This window comes from Triticum aestivum, chromosome 5B (genome assembly GCF_018294505.1).
Source record: "Triticum aestivum cultivar Chinese Spring chromosome 5B, IWGSC CS RefSeq v2.1, whole genome shotgun sequence".
Taxonomy (NCBI): domain Eukaryota; kingdom Viridiplantae; phylum Streptophyta; class Magnoliopsida; order Poales; family Poaceae; genus Triticum; species Triticum aestivum.
Window position 1 is genome coordinate 189617929 of NC_057807.1, and position 12626 is coordinate 189630554.

At 42.6% G+C, this 12626-nt stretch overlaps 1 protein-coding gene across 1 annotated transcript; it reads left to right on the forward strand.

Annotated features, from left to right (window-relative positions):
- Window positions 1-7237: 7237 nt before the first annotated feature.
- LOC123110989 (uncharacterized) lies at window positions 7238-12422 on the forward strand. The gene is made up of 6 exons (XM_044531646.1): window positions 7238-7535; window positions 9062-9413; window positions 10052-10136; window positions 11210-11296; window positions 11368-11601; window positions 12088-12422. The coding sequence occupies exons 1-6, from the start codon at window positions 7375-7377 to the stop codon at window positions 12165-12167; spliced, it is 999 nt and encodes a 332-aa protein (XP_044387581.1). The 5' UTR covers window positions 7238-7374; the 3' UTR covers window positions 12168-12422.
- The last annotated feature ends 204 nt before the right edge of the window (window positions 12423-12626 follow it).

The window sequence follows — 12626 nt, forward strand, 5'->3', positions numbered from 1 at the left end:
TTACCCCGTCCGCTATCACCCAACCCGACACCCAACGCTAATTGGGTAGGTGGGGTGTTGATGTTCATACCTTGCTGAGGCTGCGTGCTCGTGGGTGTGCTCCCGGCCGCCTCCAGATGAAGCAGACTCTTTGGCCACAATAGGACTCACCCATTGCAACAATCACCAAGCCGCCGCGGGGTCTCGTCGTCATCCCCCACTAGTATTTGAGGAGGCAAATTCTTGTGGCCCGGTTTGACACTGGCCACAGAAACCTTGAAGATGTTCGGGGGGATCGGCAGGCTGTGGAACAATGGTTCCTTCAGCTCCATTATCGTCGCCTTCCCCACGTCCACCTTTTGTTCCCCGATGGTGTACAATATGGTGCACGGGGTTTCGTTGGCCTACAAAGAAAAGTCTGCGATGTGAGACATCCGAAAGGCAACGAAAACGGGAAATTATACATTTATATTGAAGGGGGGCGGTGTGACAGATACCGTGAGGGCGTCGAGCTCAGACAAAGACGAGGCACCACCGAGCACGTCCGGTGCGGGAGTCGGTGCGGGAGCCGGTGCAGGAGCAGGTGCGGGAGCCGGTGCGGGAGCAGGTGCGGGAGCCGGTGCGGGAGCCGGTGCGGGAGCCGGTGCGGGAGCAGGTGCTCCCAAGAAGTCAGCAAGGGGAAAGTCCTCTGCATTTTTTTCTAGATTTTGTCTGTCCAAGTGAAAACGCCCGTCACCAAGGAAGTAGACAAATCTGCAACCACCTGTTTTGTGGCAGCTACCGCTGTTGCGACTGTCTGAGATGATTTCTTCTCAACCGCAATCTCAACCTTCTTGTCGATGTTTTCTTCAGTTAACCTCCGTCACGGTAGTACTTCTTCCACGTGGCGCCGTCTCCGACGCCGTGCACGCGTCCATACGACGGTCGAGTATCCACCGGTTGTCGTTTCAATATGTTCAACGCCCGGTTGAATGGAGTGTCCCACTTGGGCCTCGCCAATGCCTCAGACGGTGAGTCGCTTTCGGCCGCAATCCGGTCCTGCTCTGTCTGCAAAAGGCATAAGGATCGTTTACAAATATGACTAACGTGTACAGTCGAATTGATCAGAAACTAAAATTACCAGCAGTCTCATGAACTCCGTAATGACCGGTGTTGTCTCGTAAACCTTCTTCACTGGGTCCCAATGGTGCCGGGCCCTCAGGACGTCACGCTCCTACGGGACGGTGAAATCCTCCAAGGGGTCTGGGATGCCAGACTCGCGGCTTCCGCGTCCTCCTTGGCCCATTTGGACCTCTTTCCGCCGTAACCACGGCTTCCGAGGTGGTGGCTCCCAATGTTTCTCTCTTGAAGCCCCTTCATGTACTTAGACTTTTTTGGCAGCTTCGGCCTCGCAAGCCTCCTTGAATATTTGAAACTGCTCTTCCGTGATTGTCGGATTATCCTTTACAATCTCGGAGTAGGGTTCCTTCTTGTCGATGATCCTTGCTTTCACTCGAGTTTTCCAGGTGGCCAACGCGTCGCTAAACTTGGTCATGGCGTGTTTGTTTATCTTCTTCATTGTCGGGTCCTCGTCTGGATCTTCATAATCCTTCTCATTCCGGCCCGGGCACAAGAATATCTGGTGGAACTTCTTTAGGAGGGAGCTCCTCATATTTTCTATCTTCTGTAGTTTCTCATCGTTGATGGTGGCGGTTGTCCGTACGATGCAGCCTATTTGATTGCCGTAGCATCGACGCGCTTCCTCGGGCGCCTTTGGCTCAAAAATGGCGTCGTCCACCTCCGTGACCACCAGTCTAGTAGTCCTGAGTTTGTTAGGAACTCGTTGCCTCTTTGCTTTCGGTTCTACACTGGCACCGCTCCCTGAGGCAGCACCGGTCTCAGTCTCAGCGCCGGTCTCGATGACGGTCTGAGTCTCAGCACCGGTCTGCGTGTCGGTCACAGTCCTTGATGCCACCGGTGGGCCCAGCAACAACATCGGTTGATCGTCGGTAAGGCTAAAAAATTCGTCTGCCGCCCGGTAGACGTCGTCGCAATCACTAGAACCCTGTCCTTCATCGTTGCTAGCCATGTTTCCTATGATTAAATCTAGTCAATTAATTCTAGACCTAATAAAATGAATAATGACATAAAAAGGCCTATTGTTTTGCAGGAATGTTGACTCCTTCCTGGTGCAGCAAATCCCGGGCACTCGAAATTCACGAAAAATTTCGGCATGACCTTTGCTAAAAAGTGGACAAATCGAGAACCTGAAATTTGCCGGAACAGAAATGAATCAACATTCCGGCAAAACATAGGCCACTCAGCATCATTCCCTGGAAACAACAAAGCCACTTGGGCACAATCGAACAACTTCAGTGAAAAGATATAACATGACCACTTCAATGAAAAGATATAATCAACAATAAAAGTCTAGGAAGGGATCATCTTTAAAATAAAATTTGCCTAAATTCTTTTCCTTGGAAAATAGTGGTCTTTTCAAAAATCAAAAACCTTTGCAAAATGACCTCACTAAACACTTCTCTGCCTAGGACAGAACCCAAATTATGTTGATCTAGCTATTCCTCTCTCTCACACAAACACACATTATTATCTCTAACCCTTCTCTACCTAGGACAGAACCCAATTAAATTGCAAAGGAACTCCATTTCTCTAACCCTTCTGACCTAATGCTCTAAAATAAAATTCTCCTCTAACCTAGGCAACCTACTTAACCTAGCTTGTTAATCCAACGAACCTAATTAACCTACCTATTTAACCTAGTTAGTTAATCTAGTTTACCTAGATAATTAACCCTAATTAAACTAGTTAACGCAGCTAGTTCTCTGTCAAAGCCCTAAATAATTTTTTGCACTAATTAACCTAGATAATTAACCTAATTAAACTAGTTAACCTGACTAGTTCTCTGTCAAAGCCCTAACTAAATTTTTGCACTAACCTCGATAATTAACCTAATTAAACTAGTTAACCTAACTACTTCTCTGTCAAAGCCCTAACTAAATTTTTGCCCTAACCTAGATAATTAACCTAATTAAACTAGGTAACCTATGCATGAGAGAGAGAGGAGGGGTGGCGGCTTACAGAGGATGGCTCCGGTGGTGGCGAGGGAGGCAGTGGTGGCGAGGGAGGCAGGGGCGTCTCCGGTGACGGCGAGGGAGGCAGTTGTGGCGAGGAAGGATCCGGTGGCATCGACGGCGGCTCCGGTGGCGTTGACGAGGCCGCGCGGCTCCGTGGCGTTGGGGACGGCTCCGGTGGCGTCGACGCCGCACGGCTCTGGTGGCGTCGACGTCGGCAGGAGACGGCGGCGAAGTGGGGCGACGGCGAATCGGGGAGACGGCGGCGCACGGGGTGGGTTGAGGGATTTGGGGGAGAAGTGGTGGCCGAGGGGAAACGGTTTTTTGGTTAAGTCAAACTTAGCGGTAGCGCATTTGGAAAAACGCGCTATAGCTAAGATAGCTATAGCGGTTTTTACAAAACGCGCTGCTGCTATAGCTATGTAATTTTCTTCCATTTTTTAATTTCCTTTTCTGTTTCTATAGCGGTGGTCTAGGACACGCGTTACAGCTACGTTAGCTATAACGCCTCTTACAAACACATGCTGCTGCTATGCCTTCCTCCGTTTTTTCGCTTTTTCATTTATTTTGCTTTACATTTTATTTTTTCCTTTCTCCTTTTTCTATTTCTTTCATTTTCATTTACTGTTCTATTTGTTTTTCATCTTATTTTATTTCCGTTAGTAGTAGCGCTCTTCTTAGGAAACGCACTGATACTTATGCCCTAGCGGTAGCGCGTTTCTTCCAAGCCCGCTACTGCTATGCGTAGCCTATCATTCTAGCAATGAGAATATTAGTAGTAGCGCTTTTGCCACTACACGCGCTACTGCTAAGGTTGTATCTGTAGCGCGGTTTTTTCTCAAACGCTACTGCTATCTAGCACTAGCGCCCTTTTTTGACCCGCGCTGTTGTTAAATTTCTGTGTATAAGGTTTTCCCTAGTAGTGCAAGAACCAAAAATGTTTGAACAATTTGCTCAATTCCGTCGTAAAGTGTGTGATTGACATACTCACATGCAACTCTAAAATGACTTGGTTGAGCACATGTGGAATCACATTGGCAACGAGTAGATGTATCAGTTCATTTTCTTTCCATCTATTGAAGACAATTTTAATTGGGTTGTAAAACTATTTGTTTATGTTTTTTATGTGGAACTATTTTATTTGCAAAACTATTTGCAATGTTTTATTTATTGAGAAAGCTATATTCCTGCCGTCCGGATTTTTGCAATAGATCCGGACGATGTCGGAGACCGTTGGATCGTGATTGCCTAGCTATTATTTAGGTAGCGATTTGCACGAGGGACAACTGGGCGTTGACCACGTTTTACTAGGAGGTTGCCGTTTCACATTTAGTGGGAGGTCGCCACGATTTTAGCAGGGACGTTTAATGGGAGGTTGCCGTGCTGCTGTGCTTTTTGAGCGTTTTTTTAAGCCAAAAAATTACATTGTGAACAGGATTCGAACTCTGGACCAGTACGTGATACAAGGAGGCACTAGCCACTACGCTAGCACAAACTTTGATGCATTTTTAACTAGTTTTTTAATTTATACGCTATACAGACAACAAATTTCCTTTGCCATTCAGAGTTGATCCTAGTTGCTAAAAACTAGAGTGAAGGATCCACCTTATCGAGACTTTGTACCTACACAAATGTTGATCCAAACAAAATTATTGAAACATACCCGCGGTAATTTTGATGTAAATCACATGGTAATTTACTTGACGTAGTCACAATTTACATGCAAACACCGAGGTTACTTTGACTTGGGAGAAACTTTTGTTGAACATTTACTTTTTTTATATTTTTGTAAGCAAGCGATGATGCGGATTCGTAAGAAATGATCTTAAATCAAGAAAAACAGTGTTTAATCAATTCTGAAAACATGCTTCAACGTGTAATTGATTTAGGAGGAGCTAAGTAGATTGGGAATGTCCAACGCCCGTCCTCTCCCGCATTAAATTTTTGAAGAGTGGCAAGATGCACCATCTCACAGCATAGTTACTATGCGCTATAGTTACCAACCTGGTTATTTGTAGTTATTTGGCTAGATGTATTATAGTTATCAACATGGTTATTTTGTAGTTATCACGCAATATCTACTATAGTTATCAATATGGTTACTATGCAGTTATCGGGCTAGATGTACTATAGTTATCAACATGGTTAATTTTTGTAGGTATAGGGCTACATCTGGTATAATACACCCTCGATAGCTTATGCGTAAATAGCATGATATTTTTACACACCACAGACATTATACCTCATGCACAAACATCATGATAACTTTGACCGGGATAAAAAGTGAAGACATCACCCGATAGCTTCTACGTAATTAGCATGATAATTTACACACCATAAGCATGATAACTCATGCGCAAATACCGTGATAATTTTGACCCGAGGAAGGTGTGTTTAAAAACATCACCGATAACTTCCGTCAAATAGCATGGTACTGTATGCACCGTATACGTGATAACTTACGCATAAATACCACGGTAACTTATGGTCCGGGGGTGGTGGGAGGAGATGAAGTTGTTTGAAAACATAACCCCTCCTGATAACTTCCATATAAATATCATGATAATATACGCACCGTAAATTTGATAAATCATGTATAAACACCGTGATAACTTTGATGGCGGGGGAGGCAGTTGTTTGAAAATATACCCTCGATAACTTATGTGTAAATAACATGGTAATATATGAACCGCGGGCATGGTAACTCACGCATAACACCTTGTAACTTTGTCCAGAAAAAAATAGTTGTTGAAAATGTACCACGGAACTCATGTGTAAATAGCATGATAATAGACACACATTAGAGCTGATAACTTACTTAGCCCGGGCCTAATAACTATTTGCATGAAAAAGTTGTCAAAACATATCAACATGAGATCTAATTTCGAATGTCTCGTCGCGATAGATATTTTATGTGAACTCGACTTTTCGATTAGACCGACGATTTGGGCTATAAAACATTTTGAAGTTTCGAACAAGGAGAACTAGGATGACATGAAAAAATTCTTCTAATGCATGCACACATGTGCTTGTGAATAGACGGTTGGAGAAACTTTTTTCATGCCCCGGTAATTTCTGTGTAAACAACATGATAACTTATGCACTATAGGCATGATAACTTGTGTATAACACGTGGTAACTTCTGACCTGAAAAAAAAAGTCGTCAAAATATATCAACATGGGATCTAGTTTCGAAGATCTCGTCGCTGCGAATCTTTTTTGTGAAAACAATTTTTCAATCGGAGCGACGATTTGTGCTACAAAATATTTTAAATTTTCGCATTGGGAAGAATCTTTGACAACATCATCAATTTTTTTTCTGCATGTATATGATTATCAGCTGCTAATTAACTACCACGCACAAAAATAAAAAATAAGATGAAGATGCATGCATGCAAGCTAGTAAAGGGAGGAATCGTGTTGAACTATTGCTTAAAGTCCGACTGATAGGACGTTAGTCGCGTCCTTTATTTATTTGGTTGTCAAAAATATTTTACAATGTGTATAGTTAATATGCTCCAGCGGTCGTGGCGGACCAAATGCGACCTTGCATCGAGCACACGGTCGGCTCATCCAGAAAAAAGGTCGGGTGCCGCCCCATTGTCCTATCCAAATGGACAAATCTGACGTCCGTTTGGAGTCTTGCTTTAGAGTTGAGCTTAGCTCTAACACACGTGAATAGTGCGTGACTTGTATCTTCTGCAACCCCTTGTATATTGTGCATTATGAATTATTCTCAATACGAAGATTTACAAAAACGCATAAACATGAAACCACATTATGCAAACACCATCATCGTTTTTTTTTACCTTGAAGCTTCATTCTCCATAATTTCTTTCGAACAGGATACGGCAAGGATCAACTATGACGTGATGGGTTTAAACTTGCCTATAAATAACAGTCCTCTCATTGTCGAACACTGAAAACACTTTCGAAAAAAAAACACCATTCTTTTCCCCACAAAAAAAACACCGTTATTTGTCAAGTGCCAAGCTATATAAACCTTGATCGGGTTCGCCTCCGGGTTGTGATTCGCCTTTTTTTTTCTTTTTAAGAAACATTCGTTTTTTTTTTTGAGAAATACATTCGGCTTTTCTTTTCTTAAGGAAGGGGTTTGTAATTCGATGCGGAAAGTTTTTGTAGTTCGACTAGGCGACCCACTCACCTGCCCAATATAAACAGGGAGGTCAGGTCGCGCCAAGGGCCCGACCAAGCCCAGCCCATACCGGCAGCCACCACCGTCGTTGTCGCTACTGACGCGGCACGAGCCGGCGAATCCGACAAGCCCCCGACTTCTCCTCCCTCGCCGCGAGATCCCGCGTCCATGGCGGTCGGCATCGCGCTCCTGCTCGACCTTGCGGCCCGCGCGCCCCGCTCCTCCGCCTCCCTCCACTCTCACGCCGCCTTCTCCGCCTTCTCCGCCGCCGCCGCCGCGGCAGCCCTGTCCGCCTCCGGCGTACCCCTCTCCGCGCGGCCCTTCTTCGGGTTAGTTCGAACCCCCCCCCCCCCCCCCCCCCCCCCCCCCCCCCAAACTCCTTAATCTCCTAACTACGAGTGTTTTTGTTATTTCCTACTCACGTGTTTTTTGTATGCGCGTGCGTATGTCGCGATCGAGGTGTTCGGCGCATTGCGCCGGGAGGGTTTTACCAGGGAGATTAGGTTGCGCCCGCACAGTTAGCGCGCGGGTATTTCGGTGCAGTAGTCGCAGGTGCTAAAGCTTGATGTGTTAGCCATTGCTGTTGCTAAAGCTTCTGTCCGGTGTTCAACATCGTCTTTGGATAGCTAGTTGCCAGTGTTTAGGCCTTGGAGGTGAATTCAATTGTTACACTATGAAACTTGATGTTGTGGTCTATTAGTTGGGGTTTTGCTCTTGGGGCGCATGAGGTGTATATGGGTATATCAAGTCTCCCTTTTCAGCCAAGTATCAGTGACCATTGGTCCATTCATGTAAATAAACTTTAAAATACTGGACTGTCTCTGTTAGAAGATGTCCCTGCCCTCAAAGATCGTTCACCTCTAGCAACCATGCCATGTAGTGCAACATCATCATACATGTAAAAGGTGTCTGATGATACTGGACTGTTTCTGTTAGAAGATGTCCCCGCCCTCAAAGATCGTTCACCTCTAGCAACCATGCCATGTAGTGCAACATCATAATACATGTAAAAGGTGTGATGCTTCGTTACAGTCGAATTATCCATAACAAGGAACCCCTTTATGGTCATGACTGTAAGATGTAAATTGGATGAGGGGCGGACAAAGGGGGGATACATGATGAAGTACCCAAAAAAATAATAATTCATGTGAGTTCTGGTGTCACTATCAGAGAGCTGTGTGAATTTATTTTTGATATTAAGTGAAACAGAATGAAGAAAAGTAGCAAGCATGCTGGAAAGCGAGCTGGGTTCTTCTCCCACATGCTTTAATCTTCTCATTTATCTTGTTCAGTTAGTTGTTTTCTTTGTGTTGTATGATTCTGCCATAGTAATCACTTTGGGTGAATAGGGGAAGAAGTGGCTGTCATTGAGCTGGAATTTACATCTTAATGCATTTCTTGATGGATTGAACCAACTGAATAATAGGAAAAGTTGTTCTCTTGGTTTAATAATTCATCCGAGTATGCTCGCAGACTCGCAGCTCACAAGTCATGGTTGCTGAATATGGTACGGAATTGGATATAAAGTTGTGGCATTGACTCTACATAACTTTTCATGTGGAAATATGGGATAAATTGGAAAATTTTCGTTAAACAATATCATTCTGTGGAGTTTGTGATTTTAGTCAAGCTTTTGCTCACTAGCTAGCAAAAGTCATGGTTTTCTACAAATGAATGTGGAATGAATGCTACTAAGATATCTTCACTACTAACTTGGAAGTAAAGACCTGAAAAAAAAACTCTTCACTACCTTATGTGAATGTGCATCACCTATTACTAAGGATGCTGTTTGTTTGCATGCAAGCTGCATTTAGTTTTTTCCTCTGATTCATGCAGTGATGCTTTCCTGGTTCAGTTTTCCAGGATTCACTGTTGCTCATTGTGACGCTGGTGCAACTTATGGATTGAATGATAGTCCTGATCTTGTCAATGATCTTAATGAGAAGATACATGACTCGATTCATGATCTCCAATTACCGATAAAAGAATACCCGTTGGAGCTGAAGCCGCTTTTGTATGCATTTGGCTTTAAGCATTTAAGTATGACGACTATTAGGGCCTTTTTATTATACTATTTACCACTTCTGGAGCCTCGTCCGCCCACTGATGACGATGACGATGACGATCTGCTTCAAGATGATTCAGAGAGACCGCCGGTCGACCTGGTTACTCCCTTTCATAATTCATTGAAGCAAATCGCTCGCGAGGTACATCTTTTCTCTGACACTTTAGTACAGTAGCGTGATTCCTGCTCATACAGATATTTTAGTCACAGTGAGTGGCCAGGCACATGCTTGATTTGACTGATTGATCAGATAGGATATGTCAGTATCTTGATTCCAGATGCGTTCACCTTAACCAACCTCTAATGTTGCCTTGCCTCTCAGCCCACGAGAAGCATAAATTCGATCTGTGCAAATTCAGTACTTGCTGGATTTTTTCAATTGCTATACTTGACTTGTTGATTTCGCTTCCTAGTTACACTATCTTCAAAATAAACATAAATTTGTTCTTTGTATACGTGAAACATAAATATACTTCTAGTATTAATGTTATTTATATAGGGCCTGGAGGATAATAGAGCTAGGCCAAGCAGGTGGGACTTCCTGGCCTTATCCTGTAACCCTAATTCAGCTTTGTAGGAAAAACTCCAAATCAGCTGAAACCATTTGGGTGTATTTATGAGTCATAACACTCTTTGAGCTGAAGCTTAAACTTGCTTATATTAGAATTTCAATTTTAAACTGCTTTCATTAGAATTTTATAAGCTTGGCCCAGAAGATCATTATTATTTCTCCTATGTGAAGTAAAAGTTACTTGCTTAATCTTCTGTTCTGCATTTCAGATTTCTGTTGTAACAACAAGAAGAGTATTCGAAAGGATTGCGGTTCGTCGTGTTTCACAAAGAACAGCATGGAAGCTTCTCAAAGGTGAATGCTTCTCCGTTTTCTCATGTCTTCTAGCAGCACTCTAGAAGCAGTGGGTGAAAGATATATATCAGACATGGTGTTGAATCACTTAACATGTATGTGCGTATGGCTCGTCGCAACACACGGGTAATTAGCTAGTCTTTCACTAATAAACAAATGCATCACTGTCTACATGGGACTAACAAATTTCCCAGAGATGTAAATAAACCACTTTACACATATGTTGGAATAACTAGAAATCCTAATGTGATTGTTATTCCAATCGAATAGCTACATTCTTGGAATTATCATTTGCATAGAAAGGATGTGTTATTTTATTAATTGTAACCATATCATTAGTTTCCTTGCCTTAGTTTTTTTCTCGAGAAACCTTGTTCACCAGATCATTGGCATGTGTCTTATTGCTGCTATTGTCCACAATCACTATTGAATGCTCTATTCAGCTTGCAAATTGCTTATTAGTTTAACTTGTGGTTCAAACTATTAGGCAATTAAAACCACATTAGGAGTCTTAGGACTACACAAGTTACCAAATTTTCCTTTTTACAATCTTGTTCCGCATGCATGTGTGAAGAACTTGTTTCTTAATAACTTGGCAAGATTAGGACTCAGAAAGTAGCTAGCGCATTAGCATTTTATGTTTGTGGCTCAGGGCTCAACAAAAGTAAAGCCTAAGTGCCTAACACAGTTTGTCTAATTAGAGCTTACCTGTGAGCTGAATGTGCCCTGAATGCTGAGTTGGATGATAAGCCATTAAATCCCTATCTCTTTGTGGGTGAGTTGAGCACTCCTCACCGTCGAATAGATTATTTATTTTGACTTCTTGTGCTGGCCCAACATTGTCCAGTCCCTTTGCAGGATGTGCCTCCAAATTTATCTTAGATACGCTTGCTAGCTACATTTTCTGTCATATGCTAGCTTACCAATAAGTTACGCCATGTTCTGTTCTTTGCTTCTGTCTAACACACTAGTCATACGATTATTTTCTTTCGTCTTCTTGTGCACTCATTTGTGATTATCACTTTATCAGCTGTTATAATATAATGCCTTACTATTTACTTCTTTTTCTAAAGATGCTGCAAAATCGTCAAAGAGGAAAGCTATGAGGGGGATGTCAATTCCAGAATACACATACTGTGTTGCCAGAACAACTTTCCGAGGTAAGATTTACCTGCAGTATCACTTTTCCTTTTGTAAATTATTATTCAATTATTTTTCTTTGTTCAAACAGCGCATGCATTGGGAGTAGCTGCTACTTGGGTTGTACAATCTGTCGTCCAGGTGTACAAATGTTTTATTCGTCAACCTGATAATGATGACGATTTGTTCGACGAGAAGGAAAAACTCAGATTGTTTGCGAGAAGGATCTATAGTGTAACCATCAAATGTGGTTTCTCTTTGTTTTTTGCCTCGATTGGAGCAGGCCTCGGCGTCCTTCTGCATCCAGTACATGGACAATGGATTGGTCAGTTATGGCTTCTTTTCTTTCATCAGTTCAAGTACTAGACTATGCCTTGTTTGCCAGAGCATCTCATTTTGTTTTGGACTGACAATATTTGTTGAAGAGTTTCAATTTCACTTATGTTGGTGATAAAGATATCTTTTGTTTCTTCAAAATCACATAAGTTAATTTTATTTATTCTGCATGAAATTCCTTTTTCATTTTGCGTTGGTAAGTTTGCAGCCTTTTTTATGTTGGAAGTACCCCTTATGTTGCCAAAAGTAAAAAAATGTGTCCATGTGTTTATTGTGTAATAATGGCTTGAAGCACAGATATTATTTGGTTCATTTCAAATTTTCTCCCCCAAGATATACCAAGGTTCTGTTAGCACTTCTGTCCATTAGTTTGCTTCGAAAGAATTTAGGACACCACCACCTTGAATCGCTGCAACATGTTAGTATTGGTTCAGTTCAAACTAGTTTGATGCTATTTCTCATATATGGCTTGCAGGTTGTATCCTTGGAGATTTTGCAGGACCAGTTGTTGCTATCCTTATTTTCGAGAAGTTACAGTTCCCGCTAGAAGGTTAAAGACCACCATGTGGTCATCCAACCTTGTGTTTAACCTGCCTGGTTTTTGAAGAATGGCCTTGAGTCTACCCTTTCAGGATCTTCGTTGGCCTAACTTGGAGCTCAAAGTTGATGAACTATGCATGGTTAATAGCTTTTCGTGGCACAATGCCTTTGGGTATTGTGTAATGCTTACTTTTGGCACATTTAATAACTAGCTACTGTACTTTGTTGCTGTGCTTCACATTTTGAACTCAAAGGAACATTTTCTGTCCACTGGTTTGCTAAATTTCTACAGTAAGTACTCCCTCTGTAAACTAATATAAGAGCGTTTAGATTACTAAAATAGTGATCTAAACACTCTTATATTAGTTTACGGAGGGAGTACTTCGCTGCCCTTGTCGTGAACTGAATCTGGTATATCAAAGGCCCTCTTTGTTTGAGCCACATATATTCCCGAGAATCACTGGCTTTCTGTGA